Source organism: Nesoenas mayeri (genome assembly GCF_963082525.1).
Source record: "Nesoenas mayeri genome assembly, chromosome: 13".
Taxonomy (NCBI): Eukaryota; Metazoa; Chordata; class Aves; order Columbiformes; family Columbidae; genus Nesoenas; species Nesoenas mayeri.
In genome coordinates this window covers 12,656,669-12,676,756 of record NC_137550.1, presented here as the reverse complement: position 1 = coordinate 12,676,756, position 20,088 = coordinate 12,656,669, and the positions used below count along the sequence as shown (strand labels likewise).

General features: G+C 38.6%; 1 protein-coding gene across 1 annotated transcript; it reads left to right on the top strand.

Moving 5' to 3' along the window:
* Positions 1–822: 822 nt before the first annotated feature.
* LOC308045419 (homeobox protein CDX-4-like) lies at positions 823–8,498 on the top strand (the record flags this gene model as incomplete). Its single annotated transcript, XM_080352696.1, has 3 exons — positions 823–1,252; positions 6,197–6,342; positions 8,292–8,498. The coding sequence occupies 3 exons, from the start codon at positions 823–825 to the stop codon at positions 8,496–8,498; spliced, it is 783 nt and encodes a 260-aa protein (XP_080208822.1).
* Positions 8,499–20,088: the final 11,590 nt, after the last annotated feature.

Below are 20,088 nucleotides of genomic sequence, written 5' to 3'. Positions count from 1 at the left end.
TTTGTTAGGAAGATTTATTGTCTGCTTTTTAAAATGTGTCAGTTTGCAATGGCTGGTAGATGAAGGGATCTCTTTAATTTGTATTGGGAGGGTGTGAACATGTGCATTACAGTTACAGCCTGAATTTCTCCTCTGCTGGTAAACCGCTTACAAACATCAATAATCACGAGAAAATGTTTGCAACAGTTATATTCAAGACATGCAGTTTACAATGGTGCTCTGTATTCTGTTATTGCCTTACAATTATTCAAACTGTTTTCTTTAATTTAAGAAGTAAAAATTATATATATTCTTTTAGTATCTGAGAAATTAAGAACCTAACAGATTTACTTGTTGATTGAGAACACATCACAAAACTAAATGTTTCAGGCAAGAATCATCTGAACACCAAAAATTACTATTATAGTTACCACTGTCTTGTCTTAAAAACCAGTTTATTTACCAAGTGACAAATGCAAGCAACTGTTGCATCATCTTACAGTACTGGAATTGCTGTTGGATATCAGGGAAGGGTAATAGGATAGATAAAAGTTCTGTAAAAGAGAAAGCACCAGAAGTAGCAGAAAGGTGGGGTTGGTCAGCCCTTCATTTGAATGTAAATGTAATTATGAGGCAGGCAGTTAGGCTGACGTCAGACAAGATCTTGGTAAACCATTACCACCAGCACCTGGTAGCACAGTTGATAATAAAGCAGGATGAAGTAGAAGATTCCAAGCAGAGTAGCAATATCAGAGAAAACCAAACACAGTTATTTTTAAGCAGTGGAAGAAAATACGGAAGAACAAGATGTTGTGACAACATTATTAATAATCTGTGACAATCATGTATGTGAGCTCTCTCTTGGATAAAGAGAACAGCATGTATCCAGGATCTGCAAGAGGGAACAACAACCTGCCAGCACAAAACTTTGTGTCTACGCCACCCTACTCCGATTACATGGGATATCATCATGTGCCAAGTCTGGACACCCATGGCCAGCCCGCAGGAACCTGGGGATCTCACTACGGCCCACAGCGGGAGGACTGGAACGCCTACGGCCCAGGACCTTCCAGCACGGTCGCTGCTGCCCAGCTCAATGGCTCGTCTCCTGGACAGGTCTCCTACAGTTCTGCTGATTACAGCTCCCTCCATCCTGCCGCACCTGGGGGGTTACCGCCTGTAGACACAATTAATGCCCAGCAAATCTCTCCCAACAGCCAAAGGCACAGCTCTTACGAATGGATGAGGAAAACAGTGCAAGTGAACACTACTGGTAAGTATATATTCATCTTGAGCCTGAGAAAGCATCTTCTGCTATCACTGATCTTATAAATAATTAACTTTACTTGAAGCACACAGGCTGGTGTGTCATTTGTGACATTTATTTAACCTTTTGCTATTTAATGCAGTTTTAACTAAATTTGCACTAGTTTCACTTTCATCCCATAAAGGCTTTATATGGTTACTTTAGTGGAAAAGCTGTTGTGTTCAGATATGGCTGCATCTCACTCAAGTCCAGGAAACTTTGTTCTAATATTCTGCAAAGCATTTTGGATTAAGAACATGACACTTTTGACAATGTTATGGAACATTTAACACAGCAACATTTAACAGTTACAGGCAAAAATTTTGTGCCACAAGGTAAATATGAGTATAAAATCACGTTGATCTTCTTAAATCTTTACAGACTTTTCAATGATTTTAAAGAAAATTATGTCTTCTGATCCAACTCTAGTGATTATGCAAATTTCTCCTGTTGTTCCTGTGCCTTTAATTTTTCTACGTAGATTCATTAGGTGAGAAGAAATATTCCTAGGGAAGTAATCTGACTCAAATCATCAGCATAGGCTATCTTGTTTGCAGACCGCGTATCTCATCAATTAAGCTTCTTTTCACTTAGTTTCAAATCGGTTTTACAATATTTTTCTCACGTACCAGAATTTTGCAGCTTGCCACAATTACACAATTAAAAAAAAAAAATCACTCGTTTATGTGCTTGTTTTTGTCACAATCTACATGCCAGATGAACTTCTCAATGTATATTTCCAAGGTGTAAATTGGGTGTAGCAAGGTTTGCTAAATCTATTGTTAAGGTTAAAAGTAGTAAGTGCGTGTTAGAGAGCATCAAAGAAAATGCTCTAAAGAAAGAAAAGCGATTACGATTGGAGCAATCAGAAGACAGAACATCAGCACTGCCGCTTGAGACACAATCCTCCTTCAAATGGTTATTACTCTAGAGCAAAATTAGTCTGGTAATTGTTTCTTAGTTACAGAGCAGATAAACACTGTTCTCCCATTGTTACTAAATATAAAATGCTGAGTGAACATTAAGATATCACAATCTCATCCTTCCACTTGGAGCCTCTACAAAGGTCTTCAAAGCCAGACAGATTTATAGTCTGTTTTTTCCCCCCTATTTATACTCATGTAAATCAGCAGTAACTTCATTAACATCATTGGAGATTTCCAGGTGTAGAAATGATGCAAGACTTGCGTGTAGACCAAATTCAACTAACACTACTGAATGTCAATGAGGCAACTGTGCCTCTGTCATGTTGTCACTGAATTCTAAATGTGTGAGCATTCTTTAAGAATAAAACAGGCTAAAATAATCTAAATCCTAGTTTTACACTTACTGCACAGACATGCAAGACTCTGAAATGTTTCTCACACCCTTGCTCAACTTCATAAAATATATATGCAATTCAGAGAAGCAGTGATGTGCTTATATTCATCTCTTGTCTGAACTTGCACAGTGCACTTGCACAGAATTTACACACACTCCAAAATACTTTATGAACAATAGTGGACAGGTGAATCAGGGCCTGTCAATAGATACATGTCCTGAGGCTGCACATTCCTTGAGCCAAATCCTTTGAAGTGTTAAAAACAGCTTTGAGACATCAAGCCAGCTTAAAAAAAAGGGTTTAGGAGAGTAAAGCAAGAATGTTGTATTTTGCAAAAGAAGAAAAGTACCGAATAGATTTGGCTTTTCATGGGTGTTTTTAAAATAATGTTAACTGTAAAAACTGGAAAAACTTTATACTGACACAAAAAGTTGGGAAAAAAGAAACTCAAGCAATTAATGACAAGGCATGTAGCAGCTACATATTATCAATGCTTTCTCTAAAAGATAACTCAAGCAAACTTACTTGATGCCATTACAACCTCTCTTTGAAACAGACTTGCTCTCTGTTTTTCCTTACTGCATAATATTAATTCACACTATCAAAATAGCTACCGGCTCCTCTTCTTCAATATTATCACTACTTAGTACAGTTCATTCCTCTAAAATTCCAGAACCACAGCCTTAAGCTTTACAAGTATATATATAAATATGCATATGTCCTTAACCTCACTAGTGGTGTGTACTCATGTCAACATATGTGAGCAGCACACAATAACAGAAATCAAAACACACGTACTTAAATGAGGTAACCTACTGAAGAACTGTCCTAAAGATAATTGGAATTATTTTTGAGAAGAAGATGTTAATGAGATATTTTTCCCCCCCTCTATTTAGACTCTTATCATATACACTGTGTGATGATGAAATATTTCTATTGAACATTTTATACAAAAAATAAAATTGCAGGATAAGTGAAATGAAAATTTACCTGACCAAGTAAATTCTCAGGATGAAACACCATCACAAAGACAGCAGTGCTAGGTCCCTTCAACTGATAATATTTGATTTGACATTATATATATCCTCTTATTAAAATACAGTAACTGTATAGTCAGAACCAAGCCTGTTTTTATTTCAGATACACAGATACTACAAACATATAAGACAATGAGAAATTTTCAAAAATAAACATGGAAAGTGGGTTTGGTAAAGACATCTTCCCAGACCAGCTAACAAAATCAGAAAAAGAACATCTCCAGAATCCCTTATAGTCTGATCCTGTTTTCACTAAAAATCTATGACAAAATGCCCTATCAGATTCAGTTCTGTGAGAGCAGAACTTCAGACCAATTCACTTTGAAAATCTCTGTAATCAACAGTGTAAAATGTGTGTTTTATGAGAGTGAGTAAGCCTTAAAGGCATGAAATTTACTGCAAATAAGGTATCTAAACCAGGGACTAGAAAATAGATCTTTTAAAGCTTTAGATGAAACTTCATCTGGGAGTGACTCTTCTCAGCATGAGAATAGACTTTAAGAGGACTAAACAAAGTACAATATTATTTTTATATTTTGCATTGTCAGCATCAGCTTTTTTTTTTAAACCATAGTCAACATATTTTATGTCTTTGTTTAAACAAGTATTGATGTACGAGTAATTCAGATTACCTCACAGCAGAAACATAGCCAGAAAGCAAAATAGAAAAGCAGGAAAAAAGGTGAGGCCTCTGCTCTAATGCTAATTTATTTTGCTTTGTAAACTAGTTGTGACATCTATTTTCCACTGGGCTACATTGTCTGAGGTTTTGAGGCCTATCTGTCATATTGAGGCAACAGACCCTTTTAACACTTCACTTTGCTTTGATATGCAGTCTTGTCTCTTCCTTCTCCCTCTTTTCTTCAGGAGTTATATTGCCGGAAAGGGTGATGATTTTCACAGCAAATAAAGAGGCCTTCTCCTGGCTTTATTGTCTTCAGAAGAAATGCTCTGTGAATTTTATGACCAAGGGGAATGGGGAAAACTATTCCTTTTCTCCACCCCCTCAAATCATGGTTATATTTGCTGATTATAGTGAAGCCGGAATAACCCTGTTGAATTTTAACTTGTTTTCAAAGATTACCTTCTAAGCCTTTAGTTTACAAGGAACCTATCTATACTATTGTTAACATTATAACTATCATTAGAGCAAATATTTCAAAGCCAACAATTTGTACTCTGAAAAATGTAAACTTAGTTTGACAATTGTTTTAGTCCTGCAAATTTAGTCAGGAAAATCTTGTACACTAGAAGTCAAACTGCCGCAGGATTTGGAAAAACATCCTTAATTATGCATATTTCAAAATGTCTTCAGCTATGTCTACCCCCAGCCTTCAGATAAAAATATCACAGTCTATCCTCAGCGTTAATCCAAAATTAGAGAGAACTGAGGAAAACAATATTCCTTCATCTATTTCTGTCCTTTTTTCCTCTGCTAAGATGAAAGAGTCCGACATTTGTTTAGGGCTTGTAAATTCCAAACCAATTGGCTTGTGTTTCTGAATGTGAAAGGGGTTCTTGATAAGATCTCCTTGTCGCTCCTTTGTGTGGCGTGTGCTTCATCTTAACACCTCAATGGATTTTAGGGAACCACTTTAAAGGAGTCTTTGTCCTACAGTTTGTCCCAGAAAACTCACATCAAAAAAAACCTGGGAAGATCAGAAGAAAAAGGAAAACTATCTAGTTGGCTCTTGAAAGTGCAAAGGAGAACAAATAAGTTGAAAAGTGATCTGTATTATTACACGAAGTATTGTTTTTAAAAAGTCCATGAAATGATAGGTATCTTCTAAACATCAAGTAATGCTTCCTTAACAGTATTCATCCAATATATTTAAGAGTACTTCTTTTATACATTTGAGAGAGGATAATACCTAAATGCTTTTACAGGTATTTTATTGCCTTATCTTACAAATTGCCAAGTGTGTTCAACTTGAAAGGGAAGCTCAGCACACAGAGTACCCCAGTAATAGCTCTACAGGCACTGAGCATCTTGCAAGACTGGACCTTTTTGAAAAAATAAATTCAAGTTATAATTGAACTTAAAAGCATGTCCTATGGCCGCACAAGAAACCAAAAGGCATTCCTAGTTAGATATTTCTTTGTGTTAGGGAGGTGATCTTTAAAAACTCAAATAAAGAATTAGGACACGGTACAACTAAAATTGTGACTGAACTTCAGTCTTGAAACCCTGTGTATGTATGCCCACATACACATGGAAGTCACTTCAATGAGTGCTGAAATGAAACCTCTTTGAGTTCAAATATAGCCAGCTCAAATTATGTACTGCTATGGATTATTTAAGATGCTTCAGGGTGTTTTTCACATTGAGCGTCACATTTAAATGTGTGTTTACAGGGAGAGTAAGATAAAGAGGGAAAGACAGTTATGATAACCAACACTCACTCTGCACCTCATATTCCTTTGCTGTAACACACAAAACAATCCCATGCAAGTACGCTGTAGTTAATGAACATCTGTAAAACGTTTGAGATGTTTGAAAGATGTTGTAGAAAATAAAATTTAACATACTAATAACACTTCTTTCTTAAACAGGTAAAACAAGAACAAAAGAAAAGTACCGAGTTGTTTACACAGATCATCAGAGACTAGAATTAGAGAAGGAATTTCACTGCAACAGATACATTACAATACGGAGAAAGTCAGAACTTGCAGCAAACCTGGGACTATCTGAAAGACAGGTACACAGAGACTATCCATCATTCGTACGCACCCATTCACCAGACACTGTTACTGCCCGAGGACACGAGCAGCATTCACGTTCTGTACCCAAAAGTAGTGCGAAGGCAACCATGAAAAAGTTTGTGAGTATATTTGACACACAGAGAATACACTATGCAAATACAAACTAATAAATAGGCTAATTTGACAGAAACCTGCAGTTATGGGTAATTAAACAATAGGAATTCATTTGTACCAGAAAAAGTATTTACTCTTATGTGCCTAACAGCTTGCTAGACAGCTGGAATTTAAACAGTTCAGCTTAACATTATCTCAGCTATGTTCTCAGTGGTCATGACATTCACCATTTTATTCCTTCTTGCAGCCACACAAAATGGTGGCCAAAAAAAGTCTAGAGCACTGGATACATTTCAGCTGTAAGCCAGGAAAATAAAAACTCAGCATTCAAAGAACAATCGAGTGCGATATCTATGTATTTATTACAAATTTTTTGCCACTGTTTCCACAGGCCATATTCTTCCTCAGTCAGTTAGATTTCGGCACATTTTAAGGAGTTTTTCCAGCCTCTGATTTTCAAGTCAGGATTTATTTTTTGCTATTATATTCACAGGTACTTCACCTATCATAGTAGCTCACATCCACTTTATAAAGGTGCCAAATTTTTATGCCTGTTATACACATATATATAACCAAGATTATCCATTCAGGAAATTTTCAAGTGCATCCATTGTTTCTTTGGAAAGCAGATCTGCATTCATTCATATCAAGTACATATTGAAGCCCTGTCCTAAATAGCCTCCCAAGCAGGGTCCCAGGTATCTTAGCTTTGTTCATACAAAGACTAGAGGAATTCAGGATAACAATCTCCTAGAAATCCCTGTGTTGGAGAGCACACTCAGAAAGCACAGCTCTGCAGTCTGCAAATGCAGTAACTATTGAATCAAACACACCTTATACAACAGAATTTCAATGGTTCTGCTCCAGTTGAAGGATAAGAAGCTGAAGGGAAGAAGCCAGAGATTCGTGGTCAATGGGGCGGAGTCTAGTTGGAGACCTGTATCTAGTGCAGTGCCTCAGGGGTCAGTACTGGAGCCTATATTATTCAATATATTCATCAACGATTTGGACGAGGGAAAAGAGTGTACTATCAGCAAGTTTGCTAATGACACCAAGCTGGGAGGAGTGGCTGAAGTACTGCCATCCAGAGACCTGGACAGGCTGGAGAGTTGGGCAGGGAAAAACCTTAATGAAATATAACAAAGGCAAGTGCAGAGTCTGTCATCTGGGTAGGAACAACCCCAGGTTCCAGTATAAGTTGGGGAATGACCTATCAGAGAGCAGTGTAGGGGAAAGGGACCTGGGGGTGCTGGTGGACAGCAGGATGACCATGAGCCAGCACTGGGCCCCTGTGGCCAAGAAGGCCAATGGTACCTGGGGTGTATTAGAAGGGAGGTGGTCAGTAGGTCAGAGAGGTTCTCCTGCCCCTCTACTCTGCCCTAGTGAGACCACACCTGGAATATTGTGTCCAGTTGTGGCCCCTCAGTTCCAGAAGGACAGGGAACTGCTGGAGAGAGTCCAGCGCAGAGCAACAAAGATGCTGAAGGGAGTGGAGCATCTCCTGTGTGAGGAAAGGCTGAGGGAGCAGGGGCTTTTTAGCTTGGAGCAGACTGAGGGGTGACCTCATTAATGTTTACAGATATATAAAGGGTGAGTGTCAGGAGGATGGAGCCAGGCTCTTCTCGGTGACAACCAGTGATAGGACAAGGGGCAATGGGTACAAACTGGAACACAGGAGGTTCCACTTAAATATGAGAAGAAACTTCTTCATGGTGAGGGTTTTTGTTGGTTTTGTTTGTTTTTTTAACATATCTGTATTTTCATTGCTACTATTATTGTAAAAAGTTGAGCACTACTTTGAATTAATCTGATATAATTTATAACATCACAGGTGAAAATCTGGTTCCAGAATCGCCGAGCCAAAGAAAGAAAACTGATCAAGAAGAAAATATCTCAGTTTGATGGCAGTGGGGGCTCGGTTCAGAGTGACTCTGGTTCACTCAGTCCAAATGAAATATCTAGTTCTCTTTTCCCACCACCACACGGAATAAATGGATTACGGCCTGATGACATTCATCAAGTTATAGTTTCAGAATGAACAGAGGGGGGGAAAAAAAGAGGAAAAAAAGTAAAAGCAAGAAGGGATTTCTCCATCGCAGATGCCCCCTTGAAAACTCATCTTTGCAAAGGACCATTTCCATTTAACTGTCTTCAGAATGCTGGTTTCTAAGTACAGGACCTGGGACTATTATGAAAATATTTTAATTATTGGAGACATCTCAGGGAACTTGCACTACTAAGATTCATCACTCAAAATCTTTGAGTAGGAGGTAATTTGCTTCAGACACTGACACAAAGAATGATGCAACTGAGGATTCAAGTAAATGTAGTTCTAGTCTGATCATATATATACACACAAAATTGTCAGTGAACTGATTACAAAATAGAGTACTATTGCATAAAATATAAGATGTTGGGTGTCTTCAGTTTGTTACATTTTATATAATTAAGAGTAAACCATAGATGTTAATAAATATTCACACTTAAGCCTACTGAAAAGAATGCTACTTTTTGAAAACAAGAAAAACATTTAAACCACTTTTAAACCCTCAAGAAACAACTATGTTGCTCTACCAATACATTGCATTTAATTAAATTTAATTAAAAACAAATCTCCTTTCCTAATGTAATTGCATTCAAGAATGCCAGTCTCCTAAACAATAGTTACCCGCCAAGATTTGTTCAACTGTAAGAAATGCAGCGATTTGTCATGAACGTTAGTAAATGCTTTGAGTTAGAAGGGGCCTTCAAGATCATCTAGAATGACAAACATGTTTGCAAGATGTAAATATTACTCCAGTCTTCAATGAATGCACACATTACTGCTCAAAAATACGAGCACAAATATAACAGAAACAGAACTGTAACCACCAGCAAACCACCAAAAGATAAGTATTATCGTTTGTTTAATGTCTCTAAACCTTCAAGTCAAATAGTAGCAGGCTTGGGTCCCTGATTTTACACATGACATTTATTTCAGGCTAAAGGTAAGAAATATCCGAAAGTAGCTGACACTGTATTTTGAAGCTGTTATCAAGCAGCTTAGCATTCACAAAGTCACAGCAAGCACGCAACAAAAAAAGCGTTCACTCCATACGCACTCCTGAAAAAGCACAAATTAAGGATAAACATGTTCACAGTGTGGTCAGCTTTTACTATCAGTCCACGATGGCAGGGGAGAAGGCAGCAATGGTATCAAAAAGATGACTGATGAAGCTGAAAAAGTAGAAAGAAAATCTAAAGCACTAAAACAACAACAAAAAAAACAATCCCAAACCTTTCAGTAGTACTACCTGTACGAATTTCATAATATGAGCTTTTTGATAGCATAGAAGTGATCTACTGGGAAAAAAAAAAAAAACAACAGTTATTGAAAAGGTCATCAGGAGTAAAGATAATAAAAATGGAAAACTGAAGAAAACAAACAGAAAACACAGTTATCTGGAACATGAAAAGTAATGCATCACTCCCTATTTCAACAATCTCTAACTCTTGGTCTCAGAAACAGAAGATCAAATTCTACTTTTCTTAAGGTTACCGAACATTGACAATGCACGGAGCGACATGGGCAGGACATGTCAAAGCACTCACTGTCTGGACTCAATAAATAGATCACTTAAATTTGAAGATGTGACTCACTGTTTCCCAATTATTTAAAAATAACTGTTAGAGGAACTCCATGAAAGTAAGTCTATTAGGAGTTACAATAACAAGACTCTCCAAAAACAATGCCCCAAGCTGAACTAGGAAGAAAATCTGTAACAAAAATAAGATCTTACTAATTCTAAGCATTTTGTGGGTGGTTCTCCAATATGTTGCAAATAATCTCTTATTCATATGGCTAAAATAAACGGGCATATCTTAATGCAGAGAAACTACAAACAGAAAATACTATGTATATAAATATTTATAAAACTCAGCCCTATGAGAAATTTGGACTATATCTGCACGGCTTTAATTCAGGATCTTCTAAAACTGCTCACTGATATTGCGTGGACATTTCAGAAGACAGACGAGCATGTTACAGAACATGCACACAAACAGATCTACTTCTGTTTATAGTAATAGAAGTATACATGCTAGCAGACACATACACACTGCTCTGCTCCAGTTTTCATTCAAAGAAATTCATACATTTGCTCTACAACAGATTTGGGAGAGGAGGTTTTCCCACTTCTGGCAGCCCTTCCTTCTACCTGTGTTGTCCTTTTCTACATGAAGGATGTAGAAGACAAAATAATTTCCCAAGTAACTCATGAAGAAAGAAGCTGTAATACTTTAGACATACAAAAAAAAAAGGGAAGAGGACGTTTACCTTGCTACCCAACCTCAAACCATCAAAAGGCCGACCTCTACAAAAGAGCAATGGCTTTGCTGAAGGTATCAGTGACAGACAAATAGAGTGAGAGAAAATTTTTTTCCCAGTTTCCAGATTTTATTACTGTGATCAGTTATCAAATCAACATGGAAGAATGGCAAATAAAGAACCACAAACATGCAACACGCCATTCATTATACTTGTATACCAGAAACACCTAGTTTAACTTAAAATTTCTTTTTCTTTCTAATCTATGTTAAAATTGAAATAAAAACTATAGTTATTTGCCAAGTTCCCATTCAACATATCCAAAATTATCATCTTGCCATTTCTAAACAAGCTCCAGTTTACCTTTTCGAACCGCCTGGCAGTCAGGAAACACCAAGCTGTTCTGACCAGCTGGGCAGAAGAGCGACTGGAGACACTGACTGCACTTCAGAACAACCACTGTTCATAAAGGAAATGTTTTAAATGCGACTACTGCTGATGTCAAATGGGAGTTTGCACGAGATAAAAAGCACCTCCTGTGAGAGGCTTAAAATCAGTATTGTCAATAAAAAGTGTTTTCCTTTTTCATTATCTCCACTCTGAATTTTTTTCCACCAGATCTACTTTAAATGTACTCAAAGCATATATGTTTGGGAGAGACATTCTCTTTCATGCACTAGAAAATTATCTCTAAGCTTAAAAACTGCTAACTCAAATTAGAAGTTATTCTCCCTATCTTGTACTGTGCATAAGTATTCTCCATCTAGATTATAATGTCCCTTTAAATCTAAGTGTACTGAAAATATCATGGCAAATCAAAACACAGTTCAGAACTACATGCTGGCACATTTTAATGGCCCATGAAAGACTACATGACAGTCCATCCTATATACCCTGTGCTGCCAAGATCAGCATGGGAACACAAGGATCAGGTTATGCAGTTGGGTGGAGGCAACACAGCAATTACGAAGTCCCTACACTGCTATTATTAAAATATTTTCTAGGCAGCTTTGCTTGACTCTTCAAGATTGCTCATACAAAGCAAAAGCTTCAGAAGATGTGATCCAGCCCTTATATCTAATTTTTGTATTTATACGGGTGAGAAGAAACACTAAAGGCTATAAATAACGCTTTCCAATATTTATCTATCTTCCTTTGAAGACTTCCCCAGGGACTTTAATTAAACTCTCCCTTAGCACCAGTAGGCAATTAAAATAATAATAAACCAAACATGATCCTTCTCACCCAGTGGGTATTTTCCCCAAGCACCCTCAGTTCCCTGTCTTTTTCACTTTATGTAAATAGAAAACCATCACACTGTTTAAATTCAGTTGTTTGATTGGTATTTCGAGTTTGCAAAGTAGTGAGCCACTTTAACACCATGCTGATATCAAAAGAAAATCCTGCATCACACAACTGTCTAATTCCAGCAGCCAGCAAATCCCTTCTGACATTTAATTGATTCATCTTTATTCTTATGAGAATACTGTAGAGGTGCCAAAGCTTTGAGAATAACTGCCTTTCTCAGAGACATTATCTATAAATACTTAATCAAGAAGAAACACTTAACCACAAAGTGTTCATGCTGAGACTCAATGTAGCAGCACAGTGATTTGGCTTCATTAATTTCTAAATATTGATCTGTAGGAGAAAAAGAAAATTACAGATTTATCTGTACTTACAGTAATGACAGAATCCCAGAATGTCAGGGGCTGGAAGAGACCTGGAAAGCTCACCCAGTCCAATCCCCCCACCAGAGCAGGAACACCCAGATGAGGTTACACAGGAAGGTGTCCAGGCGGGTTGGAATGTCTGCAGAGAAGGAGACTCCACAACCTCCCTGGGCAGCCTGGGCCAGTGTTCTGGCACCCTTACTGAGAAGTTTCTTCTCAGATTTAAGGGGAACCTTTTGTGTTTCAGTTTGTACCCATTGCCCCTTGTCTTATCTTTGGTTGTCACCAAGAAGAGCCTGGCTCCATCCTCCTGACACTCACCCTTTATACATCTGTAAACATCAATGAGGTCACCCCTCAGTCTCCTCTTCTCTAAGCTCCAGAGCCCCAGCTCCCCCAGCCTTTCCTCACACAGGAGATGCTCCACTCCCTTCAGCATCTCCGTGGCTGCACTGGACTTTCTCCAGCAGTTCTCTGTCCTTCTGGAACTGAGGGGCCCACAACTGGACACAATATTCCAGGTGTGGTCTCCCCAGGGCAGAGTAGAGGGGAAGGAGAACCTCTCTCAACCTACTGACCACCCCGCTTCTAATACACCCCAGGTACCATTGGCCTTCTTGGCCACAAGAGCCCAGTGCTGGCTCATGGTCATCCTGCTGTCCACCAGGACCCCCAGGTCCCTTTCCCCTACACTGCTCTCTGATAGGTCATTTCCCCAACTTATACTGGAACCTGGGGCTGTTCCTACCCAGATATAAGACTCTACACTTGCCCTTGTTATATTTCATTAAATTTTTCCCTGCCCAACTCTCCAGCCTGTCCAGGTCTCTGGATGGCATCACAGCCTTCTGGCGTGTCAGCCACTCCTCCCAGCTTGGTGTCATCAGCAAACTTGCTGATAGTACAGTCTATTCCCTGACAGATAGTTTAGACTAGAAATTGGAAAGGACCCTATTACAAGATATTTCTAAAACCACAATTTACAGAGAAGAGACAATAACATAAAGCCCTAATTGTCTGCTTGTAGTAATAATACAGGTCAAACAAAAACCTGGATCAGAAATTTGACAACCTCTTGAAACTAAGGTTACTTTTGAAAATTGATCTACCTCTACATTAGGCATTTTCAGTATAAACAGCACAGAGCTGCATAACCCTGCACAAAGCCAAAAACCTTTTAGAGATTACAAAATATTTGCATGACAAAAGTAATTTCATTAAACCCCTCACATCACTCTTGACTTGCCTTACTTCAACAAAGGAACATATCCAAATTTACCTAATGATTTACATATTTCTATCTCTAAATAAAAGAAAGTGAACATGCAATGAGATGATGAATGCACCTGGAAAGGGGAAAAAAATATCTGCTAAGTGCAACAACCAAACCAACAGAAATTACCACGGTCTTTTTCTCATAATAAATTCCATAGCATTAAAAAGGATCACCTATACATTACTTACAGTTCACTGTCAAAAGTTATGCTTTTATTTCCCAAAGACGAGAGCTAGTAGGCATTGCTAACATTTTGGGAGTTATTTTAAAAGCCTCAGGTACTTATCCAATCTTAAAATATGTAGTCAGGATTATTTTTAAAACATTATTTGCATTGAAAGAACAATTTATATTATTCCATGGATGCACTAAATACTAATGATCCTACTGAAATTATCCACAGGATATAGTATCATGCCAGTTTGGGTAAAGGTTTCATAACTTGAGAATGAAAAACACTATCACATGTGAATGGCTCAACAGAAGGCTGAATGCTAGATGGCCAAGTTGTAATCATGGGTCCCAAACCCATTATTAGCTGCTGCTTCTCATCTGCAATTAAGGTTAAAAATGTTTCAAATGCCTATCAACTTAACACCTCGATCCATTAACTGAAACTGCCTAGAGCCTAATATTCTTCCTATCAGCCCAGATATCAAAAGTAGAGCAAGATAAAAAAAAGAGATAAAATATGAAACATTCAAATTAGTGAAGACTTAGAGCACTGCCTATGGAGTGCTCAAATAGACGGGATACACAACAACAGGCCAGTAAAAATCTCAACATTTCCCACGATTGTTTTCTACAAGTTGCAGGATTCCTTTCTGAAACGACTTATCAATACCAGTCTTCATGCAGCCAGTGCAACTTTCTCTGAATGAGGCATAGCTCTGCCTCAAGCCGCCAGCAAGAATACCTATAATTTTAGCAGCATGCATTTGGCATTCTGCAACCTGATTAGTTGTAGCCACGGGCCAGGCATTTGGTAATGGTTCTCTGTACTGATGGAAAGAGTAAGTATATCATATGTATACATAGGGCAGCTTGACGGCTCTAAGGGGCAGAAGGCTGCCCAGCAGTGGGCCCCTAATATTCTGTATTCAGCTTGGATTTTAAGGGCCCTCAGTCTCCCACAAAACAAAACAGACTCCGGCTTTTTGGCATAAACCCATATGCAATCACTGACCTTAGTCTTCCTGACAGCTAGTTCATCATTCACATCCAACACAAAACACACCTTTACGTTCAGTCATGTGTAAAAATCCTGCCCAGTTTGTCACACCACAGAAGGATGGCTGGAGAACAGCTCCACTGCTGGTTTTCTACACAATACACTTGCAGACCATTTTAAAGCTTTGTCTTCATGCAGTTCTGTATGCATTCTGCTACAGTCACTGCCTACTACCATAGCAAATTTTTCAAATGTGATGCAAGTTCTGTATTCAGATAGGACCATTTACCGCATCTTCCTCTCTTGGAAGAAGTGTGGAAATCAATCTCAAAGGCAATATAAATCACCAGCAGCCTAGCACATGCAGGGAAGCCAAGAAAACAGAAAGCTTAGTTGAAAGAGGCTTGAAACAGCCTGAAAGAAGGCGGCTGTCTGCCAAAATACTATGAAGCATAAACACAGATGTTCTGACATTACCAGAGCTTAACTTGCTCTTATATTAAGTTAATCCTGATTACAGCAGAGGTAAATTCTCCAAAGCTGTTCATGTGTCACACAGGTAGAAACAGTTCTTACAAAAATTACTCTTTTTACACCATACAATTATTTTACATCAATGGAAATTATCTGTATCAAGAGATACCTCATTACTAACCACCACATCCCACAAGTTGAAAACCAACCCCAATGCTTCCCTCACCACCGAAAAACTCTCAAGAGCTTGTATTCTGAACACTCCCTCAAAAAGGAATCAGTAATATCAGTTTGTATAAATTGACTCAGGAAGAGAGTGCCTTACAGGTGAGGTCAAATACTGTTTGTTCTGTTCACTCTTTTGGGAAAAGAGAATACTTCTGCTGTATCAAAACTGAGGGATTTGCATCTCCAATGGGGCCTTAAAGTTCCAAGTCCTCTCCAATTCTTGAGCTGATGTTGATCAAGAAACATGATGGTTCAACCACCAGCCTTAAAATACATTCTCCCAACTCCAAGAGTATATTCCCACACTAACAACCTCTTTCTTTGCTGAAACACAGAAGTATCTGAAATGAGTGAATTATGACAGTAAACATGACATCTCTTGTTGCATCTTCTTGCTTCTGAATAATGATTATGTGGTGCAGATTGATATGGAATAAAGAAGGAAAAAATATATTGGAATAAGATTCAGTATGCCTCAGGCCCACATTAGCATTCACTTTCCATGTTCTCTCAGCAGTTCTTTTATTTAATACTGTGCTTTAACTCCTATCTTTCCTGCACTCTCTTTTAGTGTTTCATGCTCTATATAAGAACACCTTTTACTCCAAGAAAGAAAGTTATTTGAATGGATAAACATTGCCAGACACCATCATCTTCCTCCACAAATCATTCAGTATTTTTGATATAATAATCTAATAAACAGCATCCTTAAAAATATTGAAAACAATGCAGTGAAATACTTCTTCCTGTGATGCCATAAAGTTTGATAAATCATACTGAAAAAATTCCCTATAGTATTTACATCTGAAGCTCAATATTAAGTAGACATTCTTCAGATACAGATATGGGTTACTAAAGGTGTTTTTCTAAAATGGTCTATTTTTCCTCCAGATAGTCATTACTCCTGCTACGAGAGAACCCAGGGAAAAAAAAATGAAACTTCAGCTGAGATTTGACTTCAGCCTATTAATTAAAAAGCTGAAGACATTAAATATTAAACTGGTATAGCAAATTATCTTTTCCAATTAAAGAGACTTCCTTTCTTGGTTTGCTAATATCTCAGACACTCATTATAAAGAGATCACACCAAAACTCTACACTTCCTTATTTTATGCTTCCATTCAGCAAATTATTTTACCATTTGAGCACCTAACAAAATTCATGCCTTAATTCCACCAAACACTCACTTCTGTCACAATGTCCATTTAAATGTCTGCAACATTAACTTATTAAATTAGAACACATTAAAATGTAGGCTTTTTAATTAAACACACATGATACTGCTGCTGCATCTCTCACTGTTCACTGCACCTTTCCACACCACCTGCATCTCATAATTGCCATAGCTAAAGTTGTAAACCCTTGCAGACAAGTATTCTGTTTCTTTATTTCATAGCACACATGCTGCTTGCCTCCTTTTGTTTTGCCCTTCTAAAAATAAAATAAAATTTCATCCTCCTAAAAATAAAACAAATTTTTCAACTGTTTTTATTTGAACAAAACTGAACACATACAAGGAACAGGAAGCAGGCTTGGCTTTATAGCATCCAAGGGGTGGTCTTAAGTGCTCTGAAAAAATCCAGCACAAATCTTCTTAGAGGGCTTGATCCACATCCCAAGTCAGTGCACAAGTGCTCATCCCAGTGAAAGCTGGATCATGCCAGTGGGGCGCACTGTCGTGACCACATGAAATCCCAGGCTACAACCCTCACAAGTTTCCTCTTTCGCTCTCATTAATTCACAGAGCAGGGTTAACTCCTTCACCCTCCCTAGCTCTGAGCAGCATGGAGTCAGTTTTGCCAAAAGACAGTAAAACATCAGTGGAAAACTGTCACTCTCTTACTCCAGATAATTTATAATCGTATCAAACAGCACTTATGGCTGTTAGACTTCATTAGAAAACTTTCCTTGTTATGAGGACTATCACTATATTTTATGTCCTTTAACTAGTCATTAAGCTATGCAAAACAGCTTAGTTTCAGCAATGAGACATTTTTATGAAAAACTATTCTGAAATCCAAATACTTTACATCAATAGAATCACCATCAGTGTCGTTTTAGTTACAGAGATGCTGTTACAAGCAGTCAAGAAAATTTTGCTATTTCTTTCAATGCTAATAAATCTTTGGTACTGATGTATTCACAATTACATTAATAGGAGTATTGCAAATGATAATCAAGAAGTACAGACACTGATAGCTAAATAAAGAGAAACATGCCAAATATATTCACAAACATGCCTTAATCTAATTATTTAAGACAATACATTTCACATCTACCTAGTTAAGAGTTAGAAACCTTACCTGTGGGTCTCTATTCAAAATAATTGAATATGGGAGCACCTGTAAGAATTCCTGTCAGTTTAAAACAGTCTAAGAAATAGAAATACACCAGCCAGATTTATAAGAATCAGTGGTCACACAAAGCTTTGAGAAAACAAGAAGTGTTGTAGCACTGTGAAGAAGATAAAGCAACTATATATTCACTATTGTACTTAGTATTTTGCAGGGACAATGCCGGAAAGTGCTTCAATAATAAACTTAAAACATGTTCCATGGATGGCTCTGAAATAGCCCTAGAATTGTTTGACTTCTGCTCAACAACAGCACAGCCTTGAACGCAAAAGCCGGTGCTCACCTTTTTAACACAGGAAATGCTGGCCAAAAGGACAGGAGGTTACATCCCCTCTAGTTTTATTTTAAATACAATTACTTTTCTCATGGATAGTTCACCAAAACTGCCAAGAACTAATACAATCTCAATTAAATATTAAAGCTTGCAATGTAAATGTAAGGTGGTTTCAGTTGTAAGTTTTATATTTTTGACTTTCACATCAGCAAAAGCAGAAATCCTGAATTTAACTGAGAGTAAAATAAAGGCCAGTACCTTATTATTAACCCCATATACAACTTCATTTCAGTGGCTGCAAGACTTTCTTTCTATGGGTTATGAATGGCAATCACATATATACAACTGAAGATGAGTGGAAAAAATATTAGATCTTCAATAATAGAATTACTTCTCTTTTTTTATATGTTTCTAAATAGAACATCTTTTTAATGTCTGGTCAATGACAGTGAGATACACTCTGTCCTGGACTTTCTCTGCAATTTATCCACAATATTCATCACTGGACAAGAGAAAATATTTTGACAAAAATGGCAGAACATAGAACATGTGTTTTAATTTCATTTTGTAACAACACTTTGTCTCTTAATTATGATTTTTTTCTCAAGTTATTAGAGTGTGATTTACCTGCAAATCCACATAACATGGAGACTGAGCTGAAGTAAGAGTATGCAGCAGTGATAAAATTGTAGATCTCATAATTTTGCTTTCCTAAGCAGCAAGAGATTTCCCAATTGAGTCATCTGCATTTTGCTGCAGTCTAGAAAGCCCTGAAAAACAGCAAAGACAATTTGCAATGAAAGTCTTTTTCTAAAAACAGCACACAGGAGATGCAAACCCTCCTCTTTTAGAAGCAGGCGAGCTCCCTTCCTTACAGTAGCTGTGGGTCAGGAGTTCATATTTGGCCAGATACCAGACCCAACACAGAGCTACACTAACAGTATAAATTAATTAATTAATTAAAAACCACACACACAAAAAACCCCAAACCTTCATAGAATTTTACTTCTGATCCCTATATTGCAATTATGAACACTAATATTTTTTTCTAGCTTACTTTCCATTTGCAATAGGTTACTAGTAAAGTGCTTAAAGTTACTTGAATGATAATTTACACCTGTGTGCAGGGGGAAGGAGCATTCCTCTCTTCTTACTATTCTGGGAGACTTTTCTTCCCCAATGTCGGTATATTGTTCCCTCTGACCACCCATTACTTCGCACAGAACTCAATTTCCGAACCAACCAACGAACCTCAGAAAACCACCTCAAAGCTTCGGGAAAATTCGACAGCCACAGGCCTCGTCATAAACATCACACCCCCCATCCCTCACTTTCCCCTCGGTCACCCTGAGTGGCGCGTTTAAAACCCGAGGAAGTAAGCGACGAGAAATGAAAGGGGAAGAACAGAAAGCCTATACCCGCCTGCTTTTATTAAAAACGCCACAAAAATACACCTGGAAACGGGGTGCAAGCGGGACGACCCCCGCCCGCCGCGCAGCCGCCTCCTCCCCTCAGCAGCGCCCTCGCGGCGGCTCGTGACCCACCCCGCGGCGGGAAGGAGCGCGCGCACGTGCGGCGCGGTGGAGCCGCCTCTCAGCGGCACCGGCCGCCGTCCCTTCCCCGCAGGCACCGCCTACCCGAGGCACCGCGGGGGTTGCCCACGGCCCCCCGCAGGCGCACCCTCCGCAGGAGGGCGGGGAAAAACACCCAACTCTCCCCATCCGTCCCGCAAACAGAGAGAATATTCCCTCCCCCGGCGGGGTGCGCGCCCCTCAACACTCTCACTGCCCCGCACTGCGCCTGCGCGGCGGCACTGGCGCACAGGGCTCCGCCCCCGGCGCGCAGTGCGCAGGCGCGCGGGGAGGGCTTGAG